Genomic DNA, 24674 nt, shown 5'->3' with positions numbered 1-24674 from the left:
AGGCTAGTGCCAAGAGCAAGGGCAAGCAAGTTTCCAAGGCTCCTGAGAAGCCTAAGGCGAATCCAAAACCCAAGGCTGAAAGTGAAAATGAATGCTTTTACTGCAAGAAGAAGGGGCATTGGAAACGCAATTGCCAGAAATACCTTGACTTCCTCAAAAAGAATGGAGCATCAACCTCAGGAACTGCAAGCAAGTGAGGCTAGCAAGGAAGTGAAGCTTGAAGGTGCACTAGAAATGTTCGAGTGGCCAGAGATAGCTTCATAGTTTTAATTTCTGAATTTTTATGATGATTTTAGAACAATTTCCAGTTTTGATGAGACAATATTTCGATTTTCTTGTTTGAATACTGATTTATTTTTACTTGGTTTGGAAAAATGTTGATCCATGACCAAGGTAATAAATTGTTTTCATTTTGCTAGATATGAGTTATTTTGTTTTATGACATTGATATAAGTAGATCACAAAAGCAAAATTAGATGATTTAAAGTAGACTTACTTATAACAAAGTAAGATTAGGTCACATAAACCATTTTGCACATCCAAAGTTATATTGGGTGGACTCTTATTCTTATATGATTATGAATCACTTGAGAATTAGAAGTCATGCTTGATAAGGTAAGATGACCAAGTCGCCTTTTCAGTTGAAAGGGTAAAAGAGCTAAAATAACCTTTTGGAACACAAACATATGATGTATATGGACCATAAGTTCAAGAATTAGCAAAGAGATTTAACAATTTCATTGCTTTTACTAACGATTTAAGTAAATATATCGATAATTACTTAATGAAGTAAAGCATGGAATCATTGAAATGTTCAAAATTCCAAAATGAAATTTAAAATCAGTTAGAGATAAACAATTTAACACCACAATATGATTGTTGTGATAAATATTTAACTCAAAAAGTAAATGATCATCTAAAGGGAATTGTTAAATTAATTAACAATCCAGAAACATTACATTTAAAGTGTAAGTAGAAAGAAGGAATCAAACTTTGCTTGCCATGGTTCGATCCTAGATTAGCTTTAATGATTTACAAATATCGTTTGAGGATATGCATTACAACAACAATTGCGAATATACTAAACAGAAAACTTAACCAAAGCAGTAGAAAAGATGTCATAAGATTTATGATTTGGAAATGTTCCAAAAGTTATCTTTTCTAAACAGGATTAAGGTTTATGAAGTCGATGTAAAATGTTTACAAAGATGACATAATGCACCCTAAATCAGACAATAGTTCTTCATGGGTTTTCTCATGGAAACTAAGAGGTATTATTCCTACAATCGCGTAGAAACAAAGTGTTTGTTGCTCGCGATAGTGTCTTTATAGAAAGAAATCTCTTCCTACAAAGCCAAGTGGGAGTAAAGATCTCAATGAGATTCGAGACGAGCAAAAAATGGATGTGGATAACACCACATCAGAGACGAAGGCATATGAAATCAGTTAATTTGATAAACCATGTGTCGAAGCAAGCTAATTCCACTAGCGAGACTTCTATCGTCCCAACTTAAATGAAAGGCTTCAAAGAGTTGAAGAGAACAATTCTATTATTGCTCATACCTATTGTAGGTTAAATTCTGAGAAAAAGGTGGATTCTAAAATTTTCCTATTGGAATGGGTAGAACCCATGCCTTACAAGCAAGCTTTGGATAAGTGCCAACTCAAGAAATGGATTAAAGCCAAGAAATCCAGAATGGACTCCATGTTTGTGAAGATGTGTTAGTCCATGATAGTCTTACAAACAGGGTCAAACCTATTAGATGCGTAAGCCTATTCGAATTATTCCAGTTATGGATATCAAATTCACCTTCTTGAAATGTTCTTGATGGAGGATATGTATATGGTACAACCTAAGAATTTTGAAATCCAGAAGTTTTGCAAACTTCAGAAATTCATTTATGGATTGAAGTAAGCATCAGGGAGTTGAAACATTCGTTTTGATTAGGCAATCAAACAGTTTGATTTCCTCAAAGAACGAAAAAGGAATCTTGTAGAAACAAGAAGTTTAGTGGGAGCAATTGGTCTTCTTGGTCATGTATGTAGATGACATACAGTTCATATGAAATGACATATCAATGCTTGAATAAGTCAAGCAGTGGTTAGAGAGTTGTTTCTATATGAAAGGCTTAAGAGATGTTGTGTGCATATTGGGAATTAGGATCCATGAAGTGAATCTTGAATGATTGGACAACATCGAGAGACTTATGTTGATAAGGATCTCGACAAGTTCATGAAGCAAAACTCTAAGAGAGGATGTTTTCCCATGTTTCATGGTATTACACTCAGTAAAACTCCGTGCTTTCAAAAGCTAGTAGAGTTGAGTTGTATGGATAGTGTACCTTATGCTTTTGCAAAAGGGTCCATTATATGTACCATTATATGTACAAAGCAAGATGTTACAGATGACTTGTGCATGTGTAGCAAGTTTTCAAGTAAATTCAGAACAAGCATACTGAAAGTTGCAAAGAGCAAATCCTTGAGTACTTGAGAAGGACTAAAGGAATTTTTCTAGCTAATGGTGTTAAAAGTGAATAAGTTGTCAAAAGGTTATACGGATGCAAGTTTCCAAACAGGCAAGATGACTTTAGATGGTGATCTAAATGCATGTTTATGTCTGTATGAAGAAGGACGGTAAGCTTGAAGAGTTCAAAGCAGAGTATTGTTGCATACTCAATGTCAGAATATGTGTATTTAGCTACAATAAGAATAGTTAAGGAGGAAGTTTGGATCAAATTGTCTTGTGACTAAAAGGACACCTTTGCCAAAACAAAGGAGTCAGGGTCACATCACAAATCCAAACACACAGATATGAGATATCACCTCATTTATGAGATCAATGACAAGCGAAATGTTGTGATCTGCAAAGTTTTATTATGAGTGAGAAATCACTAAACCCCTTCCATAGACTAAGATATGAGAGTCATATTAAAGACTTGGATTGAAGCAAGTTATGTAATTCAAGTTGTATATGTTTTGAGAAAACATGTTACATAAGGAATGCATCAATTTGCAGAATTATGTTTAAAATAGATATTTCATTTCTCTTATTTAATTATGGTTTTGGAAATTAAATAAAATGTCCAAAATAATTATGGATTGATGGGCTCATCAAGTTAATTTATTTAAATGACCTGGTGAATGAAACCCCACAGGTGAACAAAATTCATATATTATTTAAGTTCCTAGTTCGAAATCAGTAAAGTGGACATAAATGATTTCAATAAATGGACTAGCATGTAAGATTGATTGGATAGCGCAGTTTCATGGGCTATAGGGGCATAGAGATGCTCGGTCAATCACTTGGATATGCATGAATGATGCATGATCGAACTATTGACCTACTTTGAAGTTCAAGTATAGAGCTTCCGGATATATTAGTGGATTCCTTTGACATGAGTGGAACAATGATTTCATTCAATGATTGATTTAACTGTGGTACACTCAAACGTCTGCCCGTAACTGGAGATTATAAAGTGTGTTTCCCGGTTATTTCAAAAGTTGAGTGGGAGCCTTGTTTCCACAAGATTGGATTGAGTCTACCTATTAAATTAGGGAATATGTCATGACCGCTTGAAGAGGGAGAGTTCAGAAAATACGTGGTCGCGTTCAAATGCATTACTCAGTAATCATTTGGTTTTGTAATTCTAACTCAGATTTCAAGAAACGATTTGTAGATTAATATGATCTCGACATGTGATGCAATCATATTATCAAATCGACACATATTGACTTAAGGAATTTGAATATTGCATACTTGTCTCAGACAAGTGGGAGATTGAAGGATTTATGTCTTCGTCGTGTGCAATTACTAGATATATAAATGGATCAAATTATGGAGATAATTAAGTTCGGACATTTGGGTCGTCGTTTTGTCATAGCTAGAGGTACTAACGATCTTTGGGCTGGTAAAATAGCCCAAAGCCCAATTGGACGGATCCTATAAGGTCACACAAAGGGTCTAGATTGGGCACGAGAGGACAAGGCCCGTGATGGGCCTCATCCTCTAGTATGGCCGGCCACATGGAGTGGATTGAAGGGTTTTGGGCTTCCTAACCCTAGTCTAATTATGATGGGATTATAAATAGACTAGGTGCCTAGGGTTTGCTAGTTGTATGCAATTATCTGATCAGTGTGATCAAACCCTAATTAGCAAACACGAGACCAACCCCTCTCAAACTCTCCTCTCTCTCACGGTTCTCTCTCCTCCTTTGGCGCTAGTGTGGTGGTTCATGGTGGTGGTAGATCGTGGTGGTCGGTTAGTCCAATAAAGGTGGTGATCGCGGTTTTCCTCAATCACTTGACCAATCTAGTATTGGTGGACGGCTCGTTCGAAGCTCGTGGACTAAGTAGAGGAGCAACGCTTGGGGCTCTATTCTCTCCCTGATTTGTCAATCAAATTGCTACGTGGAATTCACGCTTCAAAGGTATGTCTTGTGTGTTATGCATGTGTTCTTGGGATTAGGTACTTTTATGAATATGATTCATGTTTTTCCGCTGCGTAGTACCTATAAACTCCTACAGTAGGAACATCCATCCATAGCGTTATACCTGTAGCTAAATTACAACTAGTAACACACCGCTCAAACTTATTAAGTCTAGCTTCAGAAGAAGAATCAACATACTTCACATTCTCCCGAACTTTTGCAACAAATTCATCAATGACTTTCAAACCTTCTTTGACAATTAAGTTTAAGATATGGGTAGAGCATCTAACATGAAAATATTTGCCATCAAGAGGTAATTTAGCCATTGCATCCAATTCAATTTGGAGTTTCTCAACCATAAAATCCATATTACTTGCATTGTCAATAGTCATACTACAAACGTTTCTTTCAATGCCCCAATCTTTTATCAAACTAAAAACCAGATTATAAATTTCATGACAAATATGGGGAGGTAGAAAATGCCTAAAGTTCAGCACCTTAGACTGTAATTTCCAGTCATTATCCACAAAATGGGTCGTAAGAGACAAATAACCACGAGTTATACAAGCTGTCCATACATCACAAGTCAAGGAAACTTTACTTGATAAGGCCATAAGCGTATTAAGAACATATTGCTTTAACACATCATGCTCTGTCATGCACCATTTCAATATTGTGTTTCTAGAAATAGTTCTAACCTTGGAATTCAATTATTTATGCAATTCCCTAAACCCCTCATGTTCAACAATACTTAAAGAATAACCATGCTTCAATATAGCTCTAGCAAATAACTTACAGTATTTTTTTGGTTAAATGGAGATGCAGGAGACTCATTAGACTTATCTGAGTCTTTATATTCTTGGCACTTTTCAAGGTGTTTCTTTAGATTAGACGTACCAGTCGTACCAGCAAGTTTCTGGATAAATCTTTTGCAAAACTTGCATGCAGCATGTTCACCATTAACCTCAAAATTCTGCCAAATAGGAGATCGCTTTCCTTGAATTGGAGATATTGATTGATGGGGTTCAGGTGTTGGTGTAGCATTTCCAACACTCATGCATGTAATTGATGCTTGCTCAAGCTCAAAGTCACTTGCTACACCAAACAAACAGGCAAAGATTAGGAGTAAGATCAATAAAAAAAATGCGTAATTTACTAATATATAATTAATTAGAATGAACTATACCTCTTTCAGTTGCATAGTCAAATTCAAACATTTCTCCGGTCATGATTTTTTTATTCCTTTAACACCAAAAAAAATAGCATATTAATATGAGTTAAATAAAAGGATATTATATTATTATTTGCATTGTAAACAACACGACACCCAAATAGATCCATACATGGAATGAACATCTTTAAATTGCATATGGCGAATGGAGAGAATGGAGATGGTGGTAAGTAAAGGATAATAGCGAGAGATAACCACAAGCAACCAAATTGTAAAATCAACTTCAAATTGTATATCTAAAAATTGTATACAGACAACCAAATTAAATATCTAATTATTATTCAACATTAAAATGTAAAGATTAATTTTAACATGTTAAAATTAACTTCAAATTGTAAAAATTAAACCGGTTAGTTAAGCAAAAATTATCTAAAAAACAGTATAATGTTTAGATCCGAAAATTTAAATAGCTAGTATAATTGTATAAATCGATTACCAGGAATTTGGAGTGATTTCTCCTTGTTGAAGAGAAAAAGTGACGATGAGAGGTGGTGGAGTAGGCAGCCGAGTAGAGGCGCAAATCTGTGGTTTTCCACATTCTGGATCTTTGGAGAGTACGACTTATAGGCATAGGAAAATCTCTGAATCTTAGTATATTAAGGAAGGTGGCACTCTAATGGCGAGATTGGCGACATTATTGATTATTTTCCCCATAAAATCTCTATTGTGATTGATTTTTTTTTCCTAATTATCTTCAACTTCCTTTTTTTTTTTTTTTTTAAGGAATATCTTCAACTTCCTATATGAGCTATAGGAGGTGAAAGAGTAGAGCTGTCAATGTTTTTTACACGTATTTGAGCTATATGAGGTGAGGGGAATAGGTGATAGTGATTTTGCTAATCAAATCAGCCAAATGTATCTTTTAATTTTTTTTTTCTAAATTTATCTTCAACTTCCATGTAACTATTTAAGCTCCTTTTATTGGTCCTTTTTTCAAATTTTATTATTCACTTGCCTATTATATATTTTTTAAATGTTTTAATTTGGAGTTTACAAAAATTTACAAAAAAAAAAAAAAAATTAATTTGGAGTTTAAAAAAATTTTAAAAAAATCAATAAAAATAAGTTAAGTTCAAATTCAGTAACTTTAAAGAAGAAATATAATAGAAAATTAGTAAAAATAATTTCAGTTCAGCAAAAATAATTTCAGTTCAGTAAAATTAATTTTAATTCGGTAAAATTAATTTCAGTTCAGTAAAAATAATTTAATTTAGCAAAAATAATTCTAGTTCAGTAAAAATAATTTCAGTTCATCAAAAATAAGATGAAGTGAACTGGGCTTATATATAGCTTATCTAAACTTATTAGCTCGAATTTAAACTTCTCTGAAATTATTTCTCTTACAATAAATGAAGAAATTGATAATGATTAAACGTGAACGTCATTACATGAATTGTTAGCAAACCGACAAAAAAAATGTAACCGGACTCAATATGACCCAACGTGATATCAACCTTAAACCCATATTAATCCAATATTTGATACCCGAACATGACCCGACTTGATTATTATAACCCGAGAATGACAAGAGTTGGAAAGGACCGACCTGATTATAACCCGACAAATTATTGACTTGAAGCGAACCCGAGAATGACCCGACTTGGAAATGACCCGACTTGATTATAAGTTATATTGTTATAACATGCAAATTATTAACCGAACCCGACTTGAACACCAGAATGACTCGACTTGGAAATGACCCGACCCGATTATAACCCGTAAATTATTGAACTTGAACCGAACCCGACTCGAACCCGAGAATGACCCGACTTGATTATAACCCGCAAATTATTGACTTGAACCGAACCCGGCTCGAACCCGAGAATGACCCGACTTAGAAATGACCCGACTTGATTATAACCCGCAAATATTGACTTGAACCGAACCCGACTTGAACCTGAGAATGACCCGACCTGATTATAACCCGTAAATAATTGACTTGAACCGAACCCGACTCGAACCCGAGAACGACCCTAACTCGTTTAAACCCGTAAAGATCCGAATTTAACCCGACCTATTTTTCACCCGACCCGAATGTAACCCGACCTAAACCCGATAAGATGTATGACCCGACTCAAGCATGACCCAACCCGAACCCGACCCGCATATGTTATGACATTATCCCGTATTGACCCGACCCAAGATGACCCGACTCACACTAACCCGACTCAAACCCGATCCGTTTACCCGAATTGACAGCTCTAATCAAAGGCATAGTTTATTTTACTACTATAGTATTTTGATGACATTGGTTAGAAACGAAAAAAAAAAATTAAAAAAAAAAAAAAAAAAAAAGCTAATCCTCACCTATTGTCATAGTGTCTCTCCTATTCTTTTTATATTTTACGATTTCTTAATAAGTTTATTTTATATTAACAATTAAATATTACGAGTATACTTTAATCTTTCTAAGTCTCTAACGCCGCATAAGAGATTTTTTTTTATTCAAATACTAACTTCAGCTTTTTTTTTTTCTTTCTTTTTTTAAGGTAAGAAGGACCCTACTGAGCCGACACCTCTCACAGGTTTAGTCAACCCAGCTTCGCAGGTCATCGCTTGAGAGTAGAGGGGGGAGGTAAGGAAATCCCCTACTCCCAAGCATTTTGTAATTGGTGGAGCTCAAACTCGTGACTAACTCACAAGGTGAGTTCCCCACCAACTCCACCAAATTTTGGTTGGTTACTTACTTCAGTTACTTGTACAGTTGTACCATATATATATATATATATATATATATATATATATATATATATATATATACACACACGCTGTATACAACAATACAAAAATTACAACCCCAGCTTTTCACTCTCTTCCAATCTTAGTTCTTGTGCAAATACTGTTTGCCAATAATATTTAACACTAGGGCTACCAATATACTCATATACTAGCATGATCTATACCGTGTGACCCAATCCATATGCTAGCATGTTGTTAATTAATTTTCCAAAAGCCATGTCAATGTCACCCTTCTTTTCTTGCATCAATCACTGCACTCACAATCTCACATAAAAATGCATTCATTGTGCAACTTAACAACAGCACAAATAAGGGCTCCAAATGATTCCTTCGTTTTTTTTATGTCGAATTTCATGAAAAATAAAAATTTTAAGTCTATTATTTTGCCTAGTAGGGACGGCTCCTACCAGGGCCATCTCCGGCAAAGTGGTGGCCCTGTTCTAAGTATAAAAATTGAGCCCATAAATTTTTAAAGGACTATTTTTAAAAGGTTAAAAAAATATTATTATTATTATAAAATGGCTTTTTTTCGTTAATAAAATGCTTTTTTTGTTTTTTTAGTACAATACTACAAATTATAGAGGAAAATATTCATCATATTACTAAGTTTAATAATAATTCAATAAAACAACAAATAAAAATTTTTTATTAAAAAATGTCATCCTTCTAACATTCTTTGAAACAAAATCCTTAATTATATCTTCATAATCATTTTAATTTTCATTTGGAAATTAAAAGGCAAAGCCAAAGATTTCGAATGAATTTTTTGGATTTGGAAATGGTGGTCTTTTACGAGGAAGAAGGTGAATAGGTAAGTTATGATTTGTTTTTAAACGAGTCAGCGTTCTTTTTTTAAAAAAAAAAATAAATTATGGGCCTTAATTTTTTAGGGCCCTGTTCTGTTGGTGAGAAAAAACATGTCCAAAGTCGGGTCTAGCTTAGATCAAATTGGCTCATCTCGATACTTTTCAATAATGAAAACTTTGACATTTTTAGAGTTTGTGACAATTCAAGTGTTATATGCGTTCAATGAGTGGCGTCAAAGAAGTCTCATAATTACCTTTTCTTCTAAGGGATCTCTTATTTCAAGATCTATCCCATGACCTTTTGCCTAATATTCATTCCCCATCATACATTCTTACATCTTGGTGGACAACTCCACCAAATTTTCAAACTCAACTTTGATAATTTGATTCCTTTACTTAACGAATAGCACCAAGAGTAATCATCAGAGACATTTGCGGAACCCACATTAAGTAAGGCATGCACCTTTAACCTCGGCAACACCTATCAAAAATATTTGTAGCAGATTCTATAACTTTTCATAAAGGGGTCAAACTAATACTTTAATGATCTTTATTAAAAAAAAATTCAGATTGCGGCAGATGATAATGTACAACCATTAATCTAATCAAAGACATTTGGTTAGTCCTCACGTTATCGAAGACACGCACTATTTCCTCACTCACAGTTGGAAATTTGGAGAGAGCGAGGGATAACTCAAAGTGATTAGAGCTCTCCTTTCAATTCTAGGTAATCCTGTGATCGATTTTCATCACTCGCCCTTGTGACTCTCTAAAAAAAAAAAAAAAAAAAAAAAGAGGAGATTTGGAGTATTTTTCATAGACATAGGGAGGCAAATTGCACTTTAAATTGGATTGTTAGTGACTTAGCGTAGTTCATTTATTAAATGAGTATGAATATTGTTTGTAATAACCCTTTTTGCTAGGTTCTTGCAAAAAAAATTGAGTTGGGTACTCAGAACAATTTCTCCAAAACTCGACTCGATCCAACTTGACCCAACTCATAATCCGCATATTCTTGGTTGCATTCTTATGCAACCAAGATAGCTACATCACCTCCAAACGCAATACATAGTTAAAGAAACACAGCAATTTTCTAACAAAATACAAGCTTTATTTATCCTTCTCCTTTCTTCCTCAACATTTTTCTTTGAGTTCCTTTGTCAACATTATTTTTCCCATGTGAAATTTCTTCGTTTATATAAATTTTTGAGTTAGTGATTCGCGTTTTGATGGGTATACTCCTTTCTTTCTAAATCTATGAGTTTTAGATTCAATCAATTGGCTTTATCAAATGAGGAAAGAAAAAAAATGGAGGAGAGAGAAAGTTGAAGGTCAAAGAAAACATGGAGGTTAGATTTTATCAATTTGTAATTGTAATTTGTATGATTTTGTTGATCATGCATGATGATTTATTGTTTGATTATTTGAAATTATTATGAATTTGTGATGAACATCAATTAAATTGCTTAATTGTTAATGAATATCAATTAAATTGCTTAAATTGTAGTCATTTTCTCTCTCCTCTCTCTCTCTCTATTTTTCTTTTGATTTTTTTTCCTTTTGATTTCTTTTGATTTCTAATCATGTTACAAATCAATAATTATTTTCTCTATGATGAATCAAGATTAGATTTAAGGTGTATGTTCAATTTTTTATAGTTTAAATAATTACAATCGATCTTGAATATAATTTTTGTTAAAAAATGAACACGTAGGAATTTAAAAATGAACATCTATTACAAAATGAGCATTTTGTACACCGAAAATGAACATTCAATACATAAAAAATGAACATATTTCAACAATTTATTTTATCTTTATTTTTCATTAATAATTATATACAATGAATTTGAACCTTTATGAAAATCATGTTCATTTTTAATATCCTAAATGTTCATAACTTTTCGTTACATGTTCATTTTTTAAGTGTTCATTTTTTAATACTAAATGTTCATTTTTTAAAGTGTTCATATATTTTTTATGAAATGTTCATTTTTATTAGGTTGAAAGTGGAATATAATACGTTGAAAGTTAAATTATCCGAACGTTAAGTTCTGAAAATCTGAACAATTTATTATGAATATATATGTTTCGTTATTTATTACGAACGTATCTGTTATTGATTATGAACACATATGACATATAGAGTGATAATTATTTATATTTTTAACTATTGTATTGATGATTATATTATGAATATTCTAAATAGTTATTATGAACATATGTTGTGATTGTTATGAACATACGTTGTGATGATTATGAAAATTCTGATTATTTGTTGTTATTTGTTATATTTTAGTGAGTACAGATTATTGTATTTGTGAAAGACAAAGACTCGGAGTAAGAAGTGATGAAGAAGTATATGATATGTACGGAGAATTTCTGAAGTATATGATTCCAATTTTATGGTTGTATGATAAAGGTTCATTTCTAATATACTAAATGTTCATTTCTTTTTTTTTGACATGTTCACTTTTTATTATTGAATGTTGATTTTTTTACGTGTTCATTTTTTATTACTGAATATTTTCTTTTTTTTTTTTTTTTAAGTGTTCACTTTTCTAACTAAATGTTCATTTTTAAGGTCGTGGTCTAGCAAATTTATGATTAAATGATAGTCATGTTCATTTTTAATAAATGATCATTTTCTTATAACATGTTCACTTTTTAGTATTAAATGTTCATTTTTTTACATGTTCATTTTTTGTTCTTAAATGTTCATTTTTTTCATGTTCATATTTTTTAACTAAATGTTCATTTTACAAAGCGTGGTGTTGATTTGGACGGATTGCGGACATGTTGTCTGAATTATTTGATTTGGGCCGTGCGTTTTGAGCCTCCCCTTGTTGTACCTATTTTAGGTGCACTAGAATGCAGCTAAGACCCCCATAATCAGCTCTATAATTATCAATTTATCCAACCTCCAAAAGGCCCAAATCAAATCATCAATATAATATCCAAAAAAAAAAATTACAAAATCATGCTTCCTCCAATTATTGAAGGGCAAATTTGCAATTTCATATTACCAAAAATGGCTTCCTCTCATTCAATTCAGTGTTCATGAACCTTGCGCTGAAACCTGTGTGATTCTCTCTCCTCCACTCTCTCTCTCTCTCTCTCTTTCTAACTTTCTCTCTCTAAACCCGAGATTCGTTCTTCATCAATTTTACAGCAAAAAACCCTAAATTTCCTGGGTTGAGTAAAGAGTTGAGAGAAAAAAATGCAAAGAAAAGGATCAAATCAAAGGTTATCATCATCATCAAGTAGCAGTAATAATACGCTGCTTCGATCTCGAATTTCATTTCTTATGCTCACCATGTTAGCCACCATTGCTTCCTTCTATGTCGCCGGAAGGTTCGTCATTTCTTTGATTTCCATTGCTTTTTGCTGTATCTTTTTTCGATTCTATTGTTTTGATTTTTGTTTGGTGATGACTGTTTTATTAATTTTTGGGATGATTGATTGTTAATGTGATTGGAAATTGAATTAGATCATATATTTGAGAGCATGATGCGCATCGTTTTACCGAATGCTGAAAATAAAAGAACATATCTGATCTTTGTTTTGCATAATTTGCAGTAGAGTAGTTGGGAAATGTAGATTTTAGGCTATTACTAGAAAAATTACTGAAATTAGAGAATTTATTTTTTAAAATGTAGTGTGATCGTCTAATTTGATTATAAGTTGAACATGTATATGTTTTAGAAAATCAATTTGAAGTTTTGAACAGTTGTTAAATGAACTTGCATAATGATTTGTACACAATGAATCTGAATGATTTACACAATGAAACTGAATGATGTACACAATGAATCACTGGTACATGGGCGCATTATACTCCCTCGGATTCTAAATAATAGGTCACATTTCTAATCGTGTTTTGGTTTTTCCGAAATACTATCCAGTCTCTAACTTGAGTTTAGAAAACTTAAAGCTTGTCTGAATTACCTTAACGATTATCTTAAGAAAAGACTACCTTGTGATATGGTAAGGTTGGAGTGTGGTCTATTATATAGGGGTGAAGGGAGCATAGTATGCTTCAGGGGTAAAAAGGGAACTCTTTTCAAGTTCCATCGTTTGTACAGGGGTGTATATGAAGTGTAACACCATCTTCGTGTAATCAGCTTAACTAATGAATATGTTTTATAAATTAAGCACTTTTGCTAAGTGGTCACCTTCCTTGAAAGGGATTTTATCAAAAAAAATTCTTTCAACAAATATAGGCTTTAAAGTTGTGGTGTGAAAAAGAATACTCTTTTTGATTGGAGAGAAGTTGAATTCTTCTGAAGGTTGAAAATAAGTCATTTTCTCTTTGGGAGAAGAAAAGTTTTTGTATCCATAATCCTTCTTAAATGCTGAATGAATGCGTCCAAAGTCCCCAAACAAATTGTAGAATGTAGGCTATGTTCAGGTCCGCTCATCTAAGCAAATATCTGCTTATTTAAGAAACAATCAGATTATGTCACACTCAAATCTTTTATTTGTGTTTACTTATTGGCTTATCGCTACATATATTTAATTTTTAAAAATTATGAAAATGTCATGTTTGGAATGTACACATAAATCTAAAGACATCTCAGCTGGTAATATTCTATCTTAAGGATTATTGTACAAATAAAGTCAAAGTTTAGTGAAATTTGGAAATTAGATCAGATGAGAATAACTCGATATAGATCAGGTGAATTGAACATGGCCGTAGTTGTAATACTTGACCAAAGTAAGATTCTAATAATTAAGTTGATGTATCTGTAAGATAAAGGCTAAGAGAAGATGTCGCTAATAGAAATTAGGAGAGTATGTCACTCTTCCAATCGGATGAGACATTAGTAGTTAACTCTTTGATTTTGTGGTTTTAGTTATTGATATTGACTTTTTAAGTTTTTATGGTTTGATTCACATTGAGTAACTGTTTTTGTGACAGGTTGTGGCAGGATGCACAGAATAGGGTTTATATCATTAATGAGCTTGACAAAATAACAGGTCAAGTAAGTTTAATACTCCGTACAATTTATTTACTTTTTGTAGAACAATTTATATACTTCGTATTTATGTGCTTAGGCTATATATCATGCAGGAGAGTGATTATTGGTGCAAATTTGTGCACAAATGAACTATTCTAGCCAGTAACAGGATCCATATGTGCTGGTGGTTAGTAGTAATAGTAAATGTAGTCTTATTGCCAATTAGCTACTGTAGTGTAATTGATTTCCATAGTACTTTCTTCTGCATCATCTCTATATCTGAAATTAAGGTATTGCAGTACCTGATGGTTCTTCCTGCTCTGATCTCCCGTGTAAATGGAATTATCGTCTGTCTCTCATTTGTGCAAGATATATAATTGGATGAATGTGCTTCTTTTGACAGGGGCGAAGTGCCATTTCAGTTGATGATTCACTGAAAGTCATAGCCTGCAGGTAATTTATATTTATCTTGGCCTTGCAACATTCAACTTTATCTTATTGTGAATAAAATTTCGTTTTCAAGTTTCAAAATTAAAAGGTCTGGTTGTCAGGGAACAGCAGAAGAAACTCTCAGCTCTTCAGATGGAATTGGCTGCTGCTAAAGAAGAAGGTTTTGTTCCAAAACATCATGGGATTGACAAGGATAATTCTAAAAAAAGGCCACTGGTTATAATAGGGATATTGACAAGTTTTGGCCGCAAAAATAAGAGAGATGCGGTTCGTAAGGCATGGATGGGAACAGGTAAAAGTGGCGTTTTTGTCTTTTCTTGCTTCTTCATTTGAAGAGGTGATTTATTTGGTACCTCAGCTTTCATGTAAGATATTATGTGAACATTAGTTGTTAACATAATAGGAATATTTCAAGTGGAATGTTATATTAAGGTCCTGAGATTGGGGTTATGATTTTAACTATTAGAGTGATTGGTATCGGAACTAAAGCCAATGGTGGGTGCATAATAAAATGGTATATGAATTAATCTATTAGGAGAGGCTTAGTGCTTGATATAACATTCACCTCAAAATGCTTGCCTGCTAACTTGCTATCTTCTGTTGAAATCATGGTCGTCTTATATCTTTAATTTTACAACATATGTTTGATATATTGGCCTTGATTTTATTTCAGTACGCCATTAGCTTCACTACTTTGATTACTTGAATATCCCTTCCTTTGGGATGTCGTGATTTCTTTCTTGACTTTTTTCTTGGCTGATTAATGCAATGTTGTATAGGTGCTGCTTTGAAGAAGATGGAGAATGAGAATGGAATTGTTGCTCGGTTTGTCATTGGAAGAAGGTGTTCACTTGCTCAATCTTTTTCTTATGTGATTTGTCAATGATTGGTAAAGAACTGATTTGATTGTTATTATTTTTTTTATGTTTGCAGTGAAAATCGTGGAGATAGTCTTGACTTGGAGATTGACATTGAGAACAGGCAGAACAATGATTTCATTATCCTTGTATGTATCTGACATTTAGATACGTAATTAAATTCCTTTCCCATTCCCTTATGTATGATTACTCTGATGTTTGGCTTCTGGTGTTGCTCTATTGTTACTTTTTTTTTTTACCTCATTATTAGATTATCACAAAATATTGAGTGGATTATCAGGGAAGAGGGGGGTGGGAGGGGGGAACCAAATGATAAAATTCATAATGGCAGTAATGAGAATGTTGCTGTGTCATAACGACCATGGTCCATCTTTATAGCTAGCATACCTAGAAGAATAACATTGAACCACTTATAAGGTGTATGTTATATGTTTCTTGTCTAATTGATTCAGATGTTCTGAAAAGAATTATGTCCTGTAGTAAACATTATTTGCTCTATTTCTTATTAGTGCCATGCTTGGTATAAGAAAATTGAAATTGGGGGAAACAGAATCGATTAGGGACTAGATTAAGGGGTAGTAAATATGTGGAGGTGCAATGACCCAGGGAAGGCCACCTATCCTACGGACTTACAGCAGGAGACAGAAGACAGCAGCAACAGGGCTAGAGCAGGGCACCAACACACCACAACAACATTCCACTACAGAGGGGTAAAATTGCAGGATACCGTTACTGTACTGCTGTATTTGGAGGCATGAGAAGAAGACAAAAATAGTTGTTGCTGTAATTAAGGCTTAGCCACTAGTAAGTAGTATAAATAGCAATGAATAGAGAGGACTAGAATATCCAGAAATTTTGTATTAGAAACATTGGAGATTTATGGCCTAAAGCCATTACAATTTGTAACCTTTCAACCTTTTGGTTAATTGCTATCAATCGAACTCTGTTCTCTCCTTATTGTGCTTAATTTTCCTTGTCAATTCGTACGCTGTCCGTTGCATTTGGTATCAGAGCCATGGCTCCGGCGTCCGGTACGAACACACAGCGGATTGAAGCGCTTGAAGGTCACGTGCTTGAGGTAGTGTCCAAGCTGGGCGGTGGAGAAAATTCCATACAAAACATCCTCTCCAAAACGGTTGCGGAGAGCTTGGAAGCCCTCCAGAAGTCGTTGACGGAACAGTTCACCAAGCAACAGGAGGATGAGTCCCGAAAGCTGGAAGGACGGATAGACCGCTTCCGGCAGGAACACAACCAGCAAGCAACCTTGCTGAAGAACAACCAGGACAAGTTCTTCGATGAGGTCCGAGGTATTATGACCGCCTTGCAGGATAGACAGAAGCAGCCAATCGTCGTGGGGGACGAGGGAGAAGGGTCCGACGCCGGCGGTGGTGGCGGCGGTGGCGGGCCGGGAACAAGGAACCGTGGTCTGGGATTCGTTTGGGAAGGAGACCCACCTCCAGGGCAATTCAGGGGCCAAGAGAGTGGGGAGGGCCAAGGCGGACGGGGAAACTGGAAGTACCGGAAGCTGGATATGCCGGTGTTCTCGGGATCTGACCCGGATGGGTGGATCCTTCGCGCGGAGCAGTATTTCCAGTTCTACCAGTTGACCGGGCACGAACAACTTCAAGCCGCGGTGGTGTCCATGGAGAACGACGCCTTGAGGTGGTTTCAATGGGAGAACCGCCGTCGACCGTTACGAGGGTGGGACGATCTAAAGGAACGAATACTCCTGCAGTTCCGACCGGCGAATGCGGGAACTCTCCACGAGCAGTGGCTTGCCGTGGAGCATACTACATCAGTGGCAGAATACAGAAGGGAATTCACAGAGAAGGCGGCACCACTGACTGACGTGCCGGAGAGTCTTATGAAGGGTCAGTTCATTAATGGGCTGCGAGAGGATATAAAGGCGGAGATTCGAATGCTCAACCCGTATTCTCTTGAGCAAGCAATGGATCTTGCCACCCGGGTAGAGGAAAGGAACCGGATCCATGGATCCAAGAGAGGGGGTGGGGCCTTTGTGAAACCGGGGCCGTACTCTTATTTTAATAAGAGTCCAGCAGCTACAGTAATCGGGGGTGGAGTTGGGCCAGCCCAATCCGTTCCTTTTCAATCCAACAAGGGTAGCTCAAGTTCAGTGGGTTCGGTGGGTTCGGTGGGTTCTTTTGCTACAAATCAAAACAAAAACTCAGTGGATTCCTCAAGGTTTACTGGAGAAGTGAGACGATTTTCCGAGAAAGAGCTACAAGACAAGCGGGCCAAGGGGCTGTGTTTTAAGTGTGATGGCAGATGGGGCTTGAACCATGTGTGTCAGGCCAAGCAGCTTAGCGTATTGTTAGTGGATGACGAGGAAGAGGAAGGGGAATTGTTCACCTTAGAACAACAGGAAGGAGAAGAAGAGGAAGAAATAGCGGCGGCAATCACCATGAATTCTCTGGTGGGATTGTCTAATCCTAAGACATTGAAGTTGACAGGAAGTTTGGAAGGGGAGAAGGTGGTAGTGATGATTGATCCCGGAGCGACCCATAATTTTATATCCACCAACACCATTGAGAAATTGCGAGTGCCGGTAGTGGGGAATGGAGTTTTCGGGGTATCCTTGGGAAATGGTGAGTCGGTGAGGGGTGAGGGGCAGTGCTTGGGAATCAAACTGAAGCTAGGGAGTGAGGTGGAGATAGTAGAGGACTTCCTACCATTACAATTGGGAAACTCCGACATCATCCTAGGGATCCAATGGCTTGAAAAACTCGGGTCCGTGCTCACAAATTGGAAGACTCAAGAGATGAGCTTTCAAGAAGGAGACTGAACAGTAAATCTTAAGGGTGATCCCAATCTCACTCGCACGGGAGTTACCTTGAAGGCCATGATCAAGTGCTTGAGGAAAGAGAAGGAGGGTATTTTGGTGGAGATGAATCAAATAGAGGGAAGTGAAGAGAAGGAAGAAGGTGAAGCACCAGAATTTCTCCAAGGGGTGCTGACCGAATTTGGCAGTGTGTTTGAGAGTCCAACCGGCTTGCCACCAACAAGGGGGCACGAGCATGCCATAGTGCTTAAAGAAGGGAGTAACCCGGTAAGTGTGAGACCTTACCGATACCCTCAATTCCAAAAAGACGAGATTGAGAAGCTCATTGGCGAAATGTTAGCCGCCGGAATTATAAGGCCTTCGACTAGTCCCTTCTCTAGCCCGGTGCTCCTAGTCAAAAAGAAAGATGGATCATGGAGGTTTTGCGTCGATTATAGAGCCCTCAACAAGGAGACCGTCCCCGACAAATACCCGATTCCGGTCATTGATGAATTGTTGGACGAATTGCATGGGTCTCAAGTGTTCTCTAAGCTTGATCTCAAGGCCGGTTACCACCAAATATTGGTACGACCCGAAGACACACACAAAACGGCATTCCGCACTCACGAGGGGCATTATGAATTTTTGGTGATGCCATTTGGGTTGACTAATGCTCCGGCCACTTTCCAATCGCTCATGAACGAGGTATTTCGTCCCTATTTACGGAAATTTGTGCTTGTTTTCTTTGATGATATTCTCATTTATAGTGTGAGTAAGGAGGAGCATGCTCGGCATTTACAAGTGGTGCTAGAAACTTTGGCAAGGCATCAATTATTTGCCAACAAAAAGAAATGTGAGTTTGGAAAACATGAGGTAGCATATCTGGGCCACGTTATTTCTAAGGAAGGCGTTGCTGTGGATCAGGAAAAGGTGAGGTCCATGATTAGATGGCCCATTCCGAAGACATTAAGGGATTTGAGGGGTTTCCTGGGCCTTACGGGCTATTACCGAAAATTCATTTCGGGTTATGCCCACATAGCTAGCCCACTTACTGAACAATTAAAAAAGGATAGCTTCAATTGGTCTGACGCAGCAACTCACGCATTTGAGAAATTGAAAGAGGCAATGTCGACGGCTCCAGTTCTAGGTATGCCTGATTTCCAGAAAACGTTTGTGATCGAAACCGACGCCTCAGGGTTTGGTTTGGGTGCTGTACTGATGCAAGAGGGACGGCCGATCGCCTTTTTTAGCAAGACCTTGGGGCCGGGAAATCGCGGAAAGTCAGTCTATGAGAAGGAATTAATGGCGGTTTGCTTGGCGGTGGAGAAGTGGAAGCATTATCTGTTAGGTAGACGGTTTATTGTTCGGAGTGATCAACAAAGTTTGCGCTTTATCACTCAACAGCGAGAAGTGGGTATGGAATATCAGAAATGGGTACGCAAACTCATCGGGTTCGATTTCGACCTTCAATACAAACCCGGGTCGAGCAACCGGGTCGCTGATGCATTGTCACGAAGGGGTGAGGACGGTGAGGCGGAGATGGCAGTTTTGGTAACCACTCAGGGAGTGGACTGGGCTTGTTTGGAGGAGGAAATTGCAAGGGACGATTTTTTACGAAAGTTGAAGGAGGATGTATTGAGTGGAGAGGTGATACCAGGGTATTCGGTGGAACAGGGGAGGGTGATTTACAAAGGACGGGTAGTCATCCCACGGCACTCAACTCTGAAATTGACTTTACTCAAGGCGTATCACGATTCGCCGGAAGGAGGGCACGGGGGAGAGACGAAGACTTATTTGCGGGTGGCTAGAGAATGGTTCTGGCAGGGCATGAAGAGGGATGTGACGGATTATGTCAAGGCTTGTGGGGTTTGTCAGAGAAGCAAGCACTCTCAGCGAAGCCCGGCGGGGCTTTTGCAGCCTCTTCCAATTCCGGAGGGAGTATGGGAAGACATTACCATGGATTTCGTAGAGGGACTACCGCGGTCTAAGGGGATTGATACTATCCTTGTGGTGGTAGATCGTCTCTCGAAGTATGCCCACTTTATAGGGTTGCGTCATCCATTTTCTGCCACGACTGTGGCTGAAGTGTTCATACGAGAAGTGGTGCGGCTACATGGCTTTCCAGGTAGCATTGTGTCTGATCGCGACCGAGTCTTTTTAAGTGTGTTCTGGAGAGAGTTATTTCGGTTGCAGGGGACTGATTTGCGGCGTAGTACCTCGTACCACCCCCAAACGGATGGGCAGACGGAGGTGGTCAACAAGGGGTTGGAAACTTATCTTAGGTGTTTCGTGGGAGATCAACCTAAGTCTTGGGCTAAGTGGCTGCATTGGGCCGAGTTTTCCTACAATACGTCTATCCATTCCTCAGCACAAGTGTCTCCGTTTCAAGTACTATATGGCAGGGAACCACCCAAAATAATTAAGGTGGGAACAGGACGAACAACAGTGGATTCGGTAGAGGAAATGCTACAAGAGAGAGATGTGATGCTTGATGAGCTCAAGGCAAATTTAATTCGAGCCCAACAAATCATGAAGAGGAATGAGGATCCTAAGAGGCGCAATGAGGAATTTCAGGTGGGGGAATATGTATTTTTGAAGCTCCAACCGTATAGGCAACGATCTCTTGCGCGACGTCCCTTTGAGAAACTGTCAGCTCGATATTATGGTCCCTTTGAAGTGATACAACGGGTGGGGAAGGTAGCTTACAAACTTGCCCTGCCTGACCAATGCCGCATACACTCGGTATTTCATGTATCCCAATTGAAGAGAGCAATTGGTGACCAACTCAGCTCAGCTACAATACCGAGTCAGATTTCCCCGGACTTGGAGCTGGTTGCGGAACCGGAGAATGTGCTAAGCAGCAGAATCGTGCAAGGGAAAGGAGGAGTGCAGGGGGTGCAAGAAGTTCTTGTCAAGTGGAAAGAATTGCCAGAATTTGAGGCCACTTGGGAGGAGGCTAAGTCGATTCTAACCCGATTTCCCGACTTCCACCTTGAGGACAAGGTGGTACTTTGGGAGGGGGGTAATGCAATGACCCAGGGAAGGCCACCTATCCTACGGACTTACAGCAGGAGACAGAAGACAGCAGCAACAGGGCTAGAGCAGGGCACCAACACACCACAACAACATTCCACTACAGAGGGGTAAAATTGCAGGATACCGTTACTGTACTGCTGTATTTGGAGGCATGAGAAGAAGACAAAAATAGTTGTTGCTGTAATTAAGGCTTAGCCACTAGTAAGTAGTATAAATAGCAATGAATAGAGAGGACTAGAATATCCAGAAATTTTGTATTAGAAACATTGGAGATTTATGGCCTAAAGCCATTACAATTTGTAACCTTTCAACCTTTTGGTTAATTGCTATCAATCGAACTCTGTTCTCTCCTTATTGTGCTTAATTTTCCTTGTCAATTCGTACGCTGTCCGTTGCAGGAGGTGGTGGTTATTTAAAGTTAGCACTGGGTGATTGGGTGGAGGAACCTATTACCCCTATCTGGCAGTAAATTAATATTCTAAGATGGGGCAGGGGAACCTATCATGCCTGTTTGGGGTGATCTATCATCCTTTTCAACCATTTTAAATAGCATGGCCTAAGTAGCACATAACTTGTATATATGTGAACAACCTTATTACCTTTCTTGGATACTTTTGATTTGGACTTTACACTTCATGTTTACAGAATGACCATGTGGAGACTTCTGCACAGCTACCAAAAAAGACAATGTATTTTTTCGCTTATGCTTCCAATTGGGAAGCAGAGTTTTACGCAAAGGTCAATGATGACGTGTATGTTAATGTTGGTAAGTGTATATGACCCTACCATCCCCACCCCCTCTCCCTCCCAAAATGTGTGAAAATGTGCCTGTTGAAGCTCTCTCTGTTTTTATTTGACAGTGCCAATTTCTTACTTACTGAATTGCTCATTAGTAGCTATGGTTCTGTTTATAACTTGGACCTTAGCTTTGTTCTGCATTGATCAAGCATTTCCAATCCCATATTTCAGTTTTGAAAGGTCAAGGACTGGTTAAACTCGTGATCAAAGATGCCTGAAGGTTATAACTTGACTTGATTCTCTCGAGACAAATGTAAAGGGAATCCCTCGAGATCATTTTGTTATTTGTATAGAGTTTTAGAGCCCAAATTTATTCTTTCGTATTTTAGTTTACTCTGTTATCTTGGTGAAATTGAAAATACACGTTCTGATTTTTTTCTTCGCTTTTGGTCATTTAGTTGGTAAATTATAAATAACTTTTCACAAATGAGTTTTCCTTCTTAGTAGTTTTGTTGACCTTGTTGAATGACTTGCATGTTAAATCATGTATATTCTGAAAGCATGATAAATAATGTTTTTTTAATAAATAAGTAAACCACCATCCTATATTGTTTAGGTCCTTAGTTCTATTACTCCCATATTTCACCTAAACTTCCCCTGAATCAGATTTTCTAATCAGTATTTGTAACTTCCTTCTTTACAGATGCTCTGGGAAATACTCTTGCTGCTCATGTGGATAAGCCTCGTGTTTATATGGGATGTATGAAGTCTGGTGAAGTTTTCTCTGAACCGTGAGTAAATCCAAAAGCACAGTATGATGAAAGCTGAACTATTTGAGTATAACTTAATATTAAGATTTTATAAATTCTTGCTCTTCCAGGAATCAAAAATGGTATGAGCCAGAGTGGTGGAAATTTGGTGATGGAAAATCGTAAGTACAGAAAATAGCGGAATTTCTTAGCTTGATAACTGGTTTGCAATTTAGGAGAGAGGGGAACTTTATTACTTCTTATTCTTAACAGTTCAGTTTAGCAGCCATTTCACTTCATTTACTGTGAAGCCTTGCTGTAAATTTGCCTCTCCTCATGCTTGTCATCTTATGTCCAAACAGGTACTTTCGTCATGCTTCTGGTGAAATATTTGTCATATCACATGCGCTTGCAAAATTTGTCTCGATAAATAGGTGAGTCTGTTCTGTGTTTCTACTTTCGTCATTGGTTGACCTCAGGCCGGGAGGCTGAATTTTAGTTTCAGATCTACTGGGGACCCAATCTAAAAATCTTAATTGTCATTCCTTATTACAATTGTAAATATGTGTGTAGTGCATACCATTTATCAGTCTACTTCATTGCCTTGGCAGATCTAAGCTCCGCACTTATGCACATGATGATGTCAGTGTTGGTTCCTGGTTTATTGGGCTTGATATCAAACACATTGACGAAAAAAAGTTTTGCTGTTCGTCGTGGGCTTCAGGTCCCTCTCTCATTTCTCTCTCGTACACAACATGCAGACTACTTATATACGAGTATACATATTGACATTTATGCTTGCATATTAGTTTGATACCTAAGTCTTGGAATACCATTTACGACCTAGTATCTATGTTACAATCAGTAAAATCCTGCAATACCAGCAATTTATACAGTTTCGTGTAATTGTACCCTTGGAAAGCTGTCAACAATATTACATCCTTAAGTATATTAATGCTATCCTGATTTGATACTCAAGTCTTGGCATAACATTTATAACCTAGTTTGTTTATTACCCTCTCAATTAAATTTCATGTAATTGTACCCTTGGAAAGCTGTCAACAAAATCAGAATCCTCATTTTTCTACCAATGTTATCCTAAAAACAATAGGTTTCGCATAAGCAGCCTCTATACTTTATTAACTTGTCAGGTATAAGGTCATCTGCACTCAAAAGGCTCAAACCACATCTTGACCTTTGGACCTTTCATTTAGTTGTGGAACTCCCTGTAGATGCTGTCATATATTTTTTTTCATCACAAAGCAACCAGAATACTGATAGTTTTAGATCAGATTTCATTGTCATTTTCACTCACACTTTTTAACAAGATGTTTGGTGCATACTTCCACTTCAAAGCCTCTCCAATTTTACTGAACAAAGTTTCTCTGTATCAGGAGCTATTTGTGCAGGAGTTCGTTGAAGACTTCTAATTTTTTTTTTTTACTGATTGGAACCTCATGAAAACGGCTACTGATTTCTTCTGCATGAGCAAATCGTTTTTCTGTGTTCAAGAGCCATGCATGGATCCTGGGCCATACACAATACTCCAAATCTCTTACTTTGCCTTCTGTACACTGTACTAGATACAGTACTAGTAGATAGCTACAGATGAGTAGGAATAGGGAATGATAGCTAACCACAGCTCGCCTATACATACATCTTTTATACTGCAGAACTGACATTTTTAAGCTTCTACTCACTCTTCTCTCAGGAGTCAGGACAGTTATTCTAAAGAACAATCAGTTACCTGCGCTATAGAATTGTATTAGATGCGATATCCTCTTTAAAAACTGAGTTCTGTGTATAAATTTCATTGTTCTTGTGATGTTTACTAAATGCAAACTAATTTCTGGAATTACTGGATAGTTTAATGATACTATA

At 37.0% G+C, this 24674-nt stretch overlaps 1 protein-coding gene across 1 annotated transcript; it reads left to right on the top strand.

Moving 5' to 3' along the window:
* The first annotated feature begins 10310 nt into the window (after positions 1–10310).
* On the top strand, positions 10311–24618 carry LOC145564365 (hydroxyproline O-galactosyltransferase HPGT1-like). The gene is made up of 13 exons (XM_081624688.1): positions 10311–10552; positions 11502–12556; positions 14124–14187; positions 14567–14616; positions 14715–14905; positions 15393–15456; positions 15547–15619; positions 21952–22072; positions 22748–22835; positions 22925–22975; positions 23156–23227; positions 23405–23517; positions 24188–24618. The coding sequence occupies exons 2-13, from the start codon at positions 12423–12425 to the stop codon at positions 24211–24213; spliced, it is 1047 nt and encodes a 348-aa protein (XP_081480814.1). The 5' UTR covers positions 10311–10552; positions 11502–12422; the 3' UTR covers positions 24214–24618.
* The last annotated feature ends 56 nt before the right edge of the window (positions 24619–24674 follow it).

This window comes from Chenopodium album, chromosome 10 (assembly GCF_948465745.1).
Source record: "Chenopodium album chromosome 10, dcCheAlbu1.1, whole genome shotgun sequence".
Classification (NCBI taxonomy): domain Eukaryota; kingdom Viridiplantae; phylum Streptophyta; class Magnoliopsida; order Caryophyllales; family Amaranthaceae; genus Chenopodium; species Chenopodium album.
The sequence above is the reverse complement of the archived record's forward strand: the minus strand, read 5'-3'. Positions and strand labels throughout refer to the sequence as shown.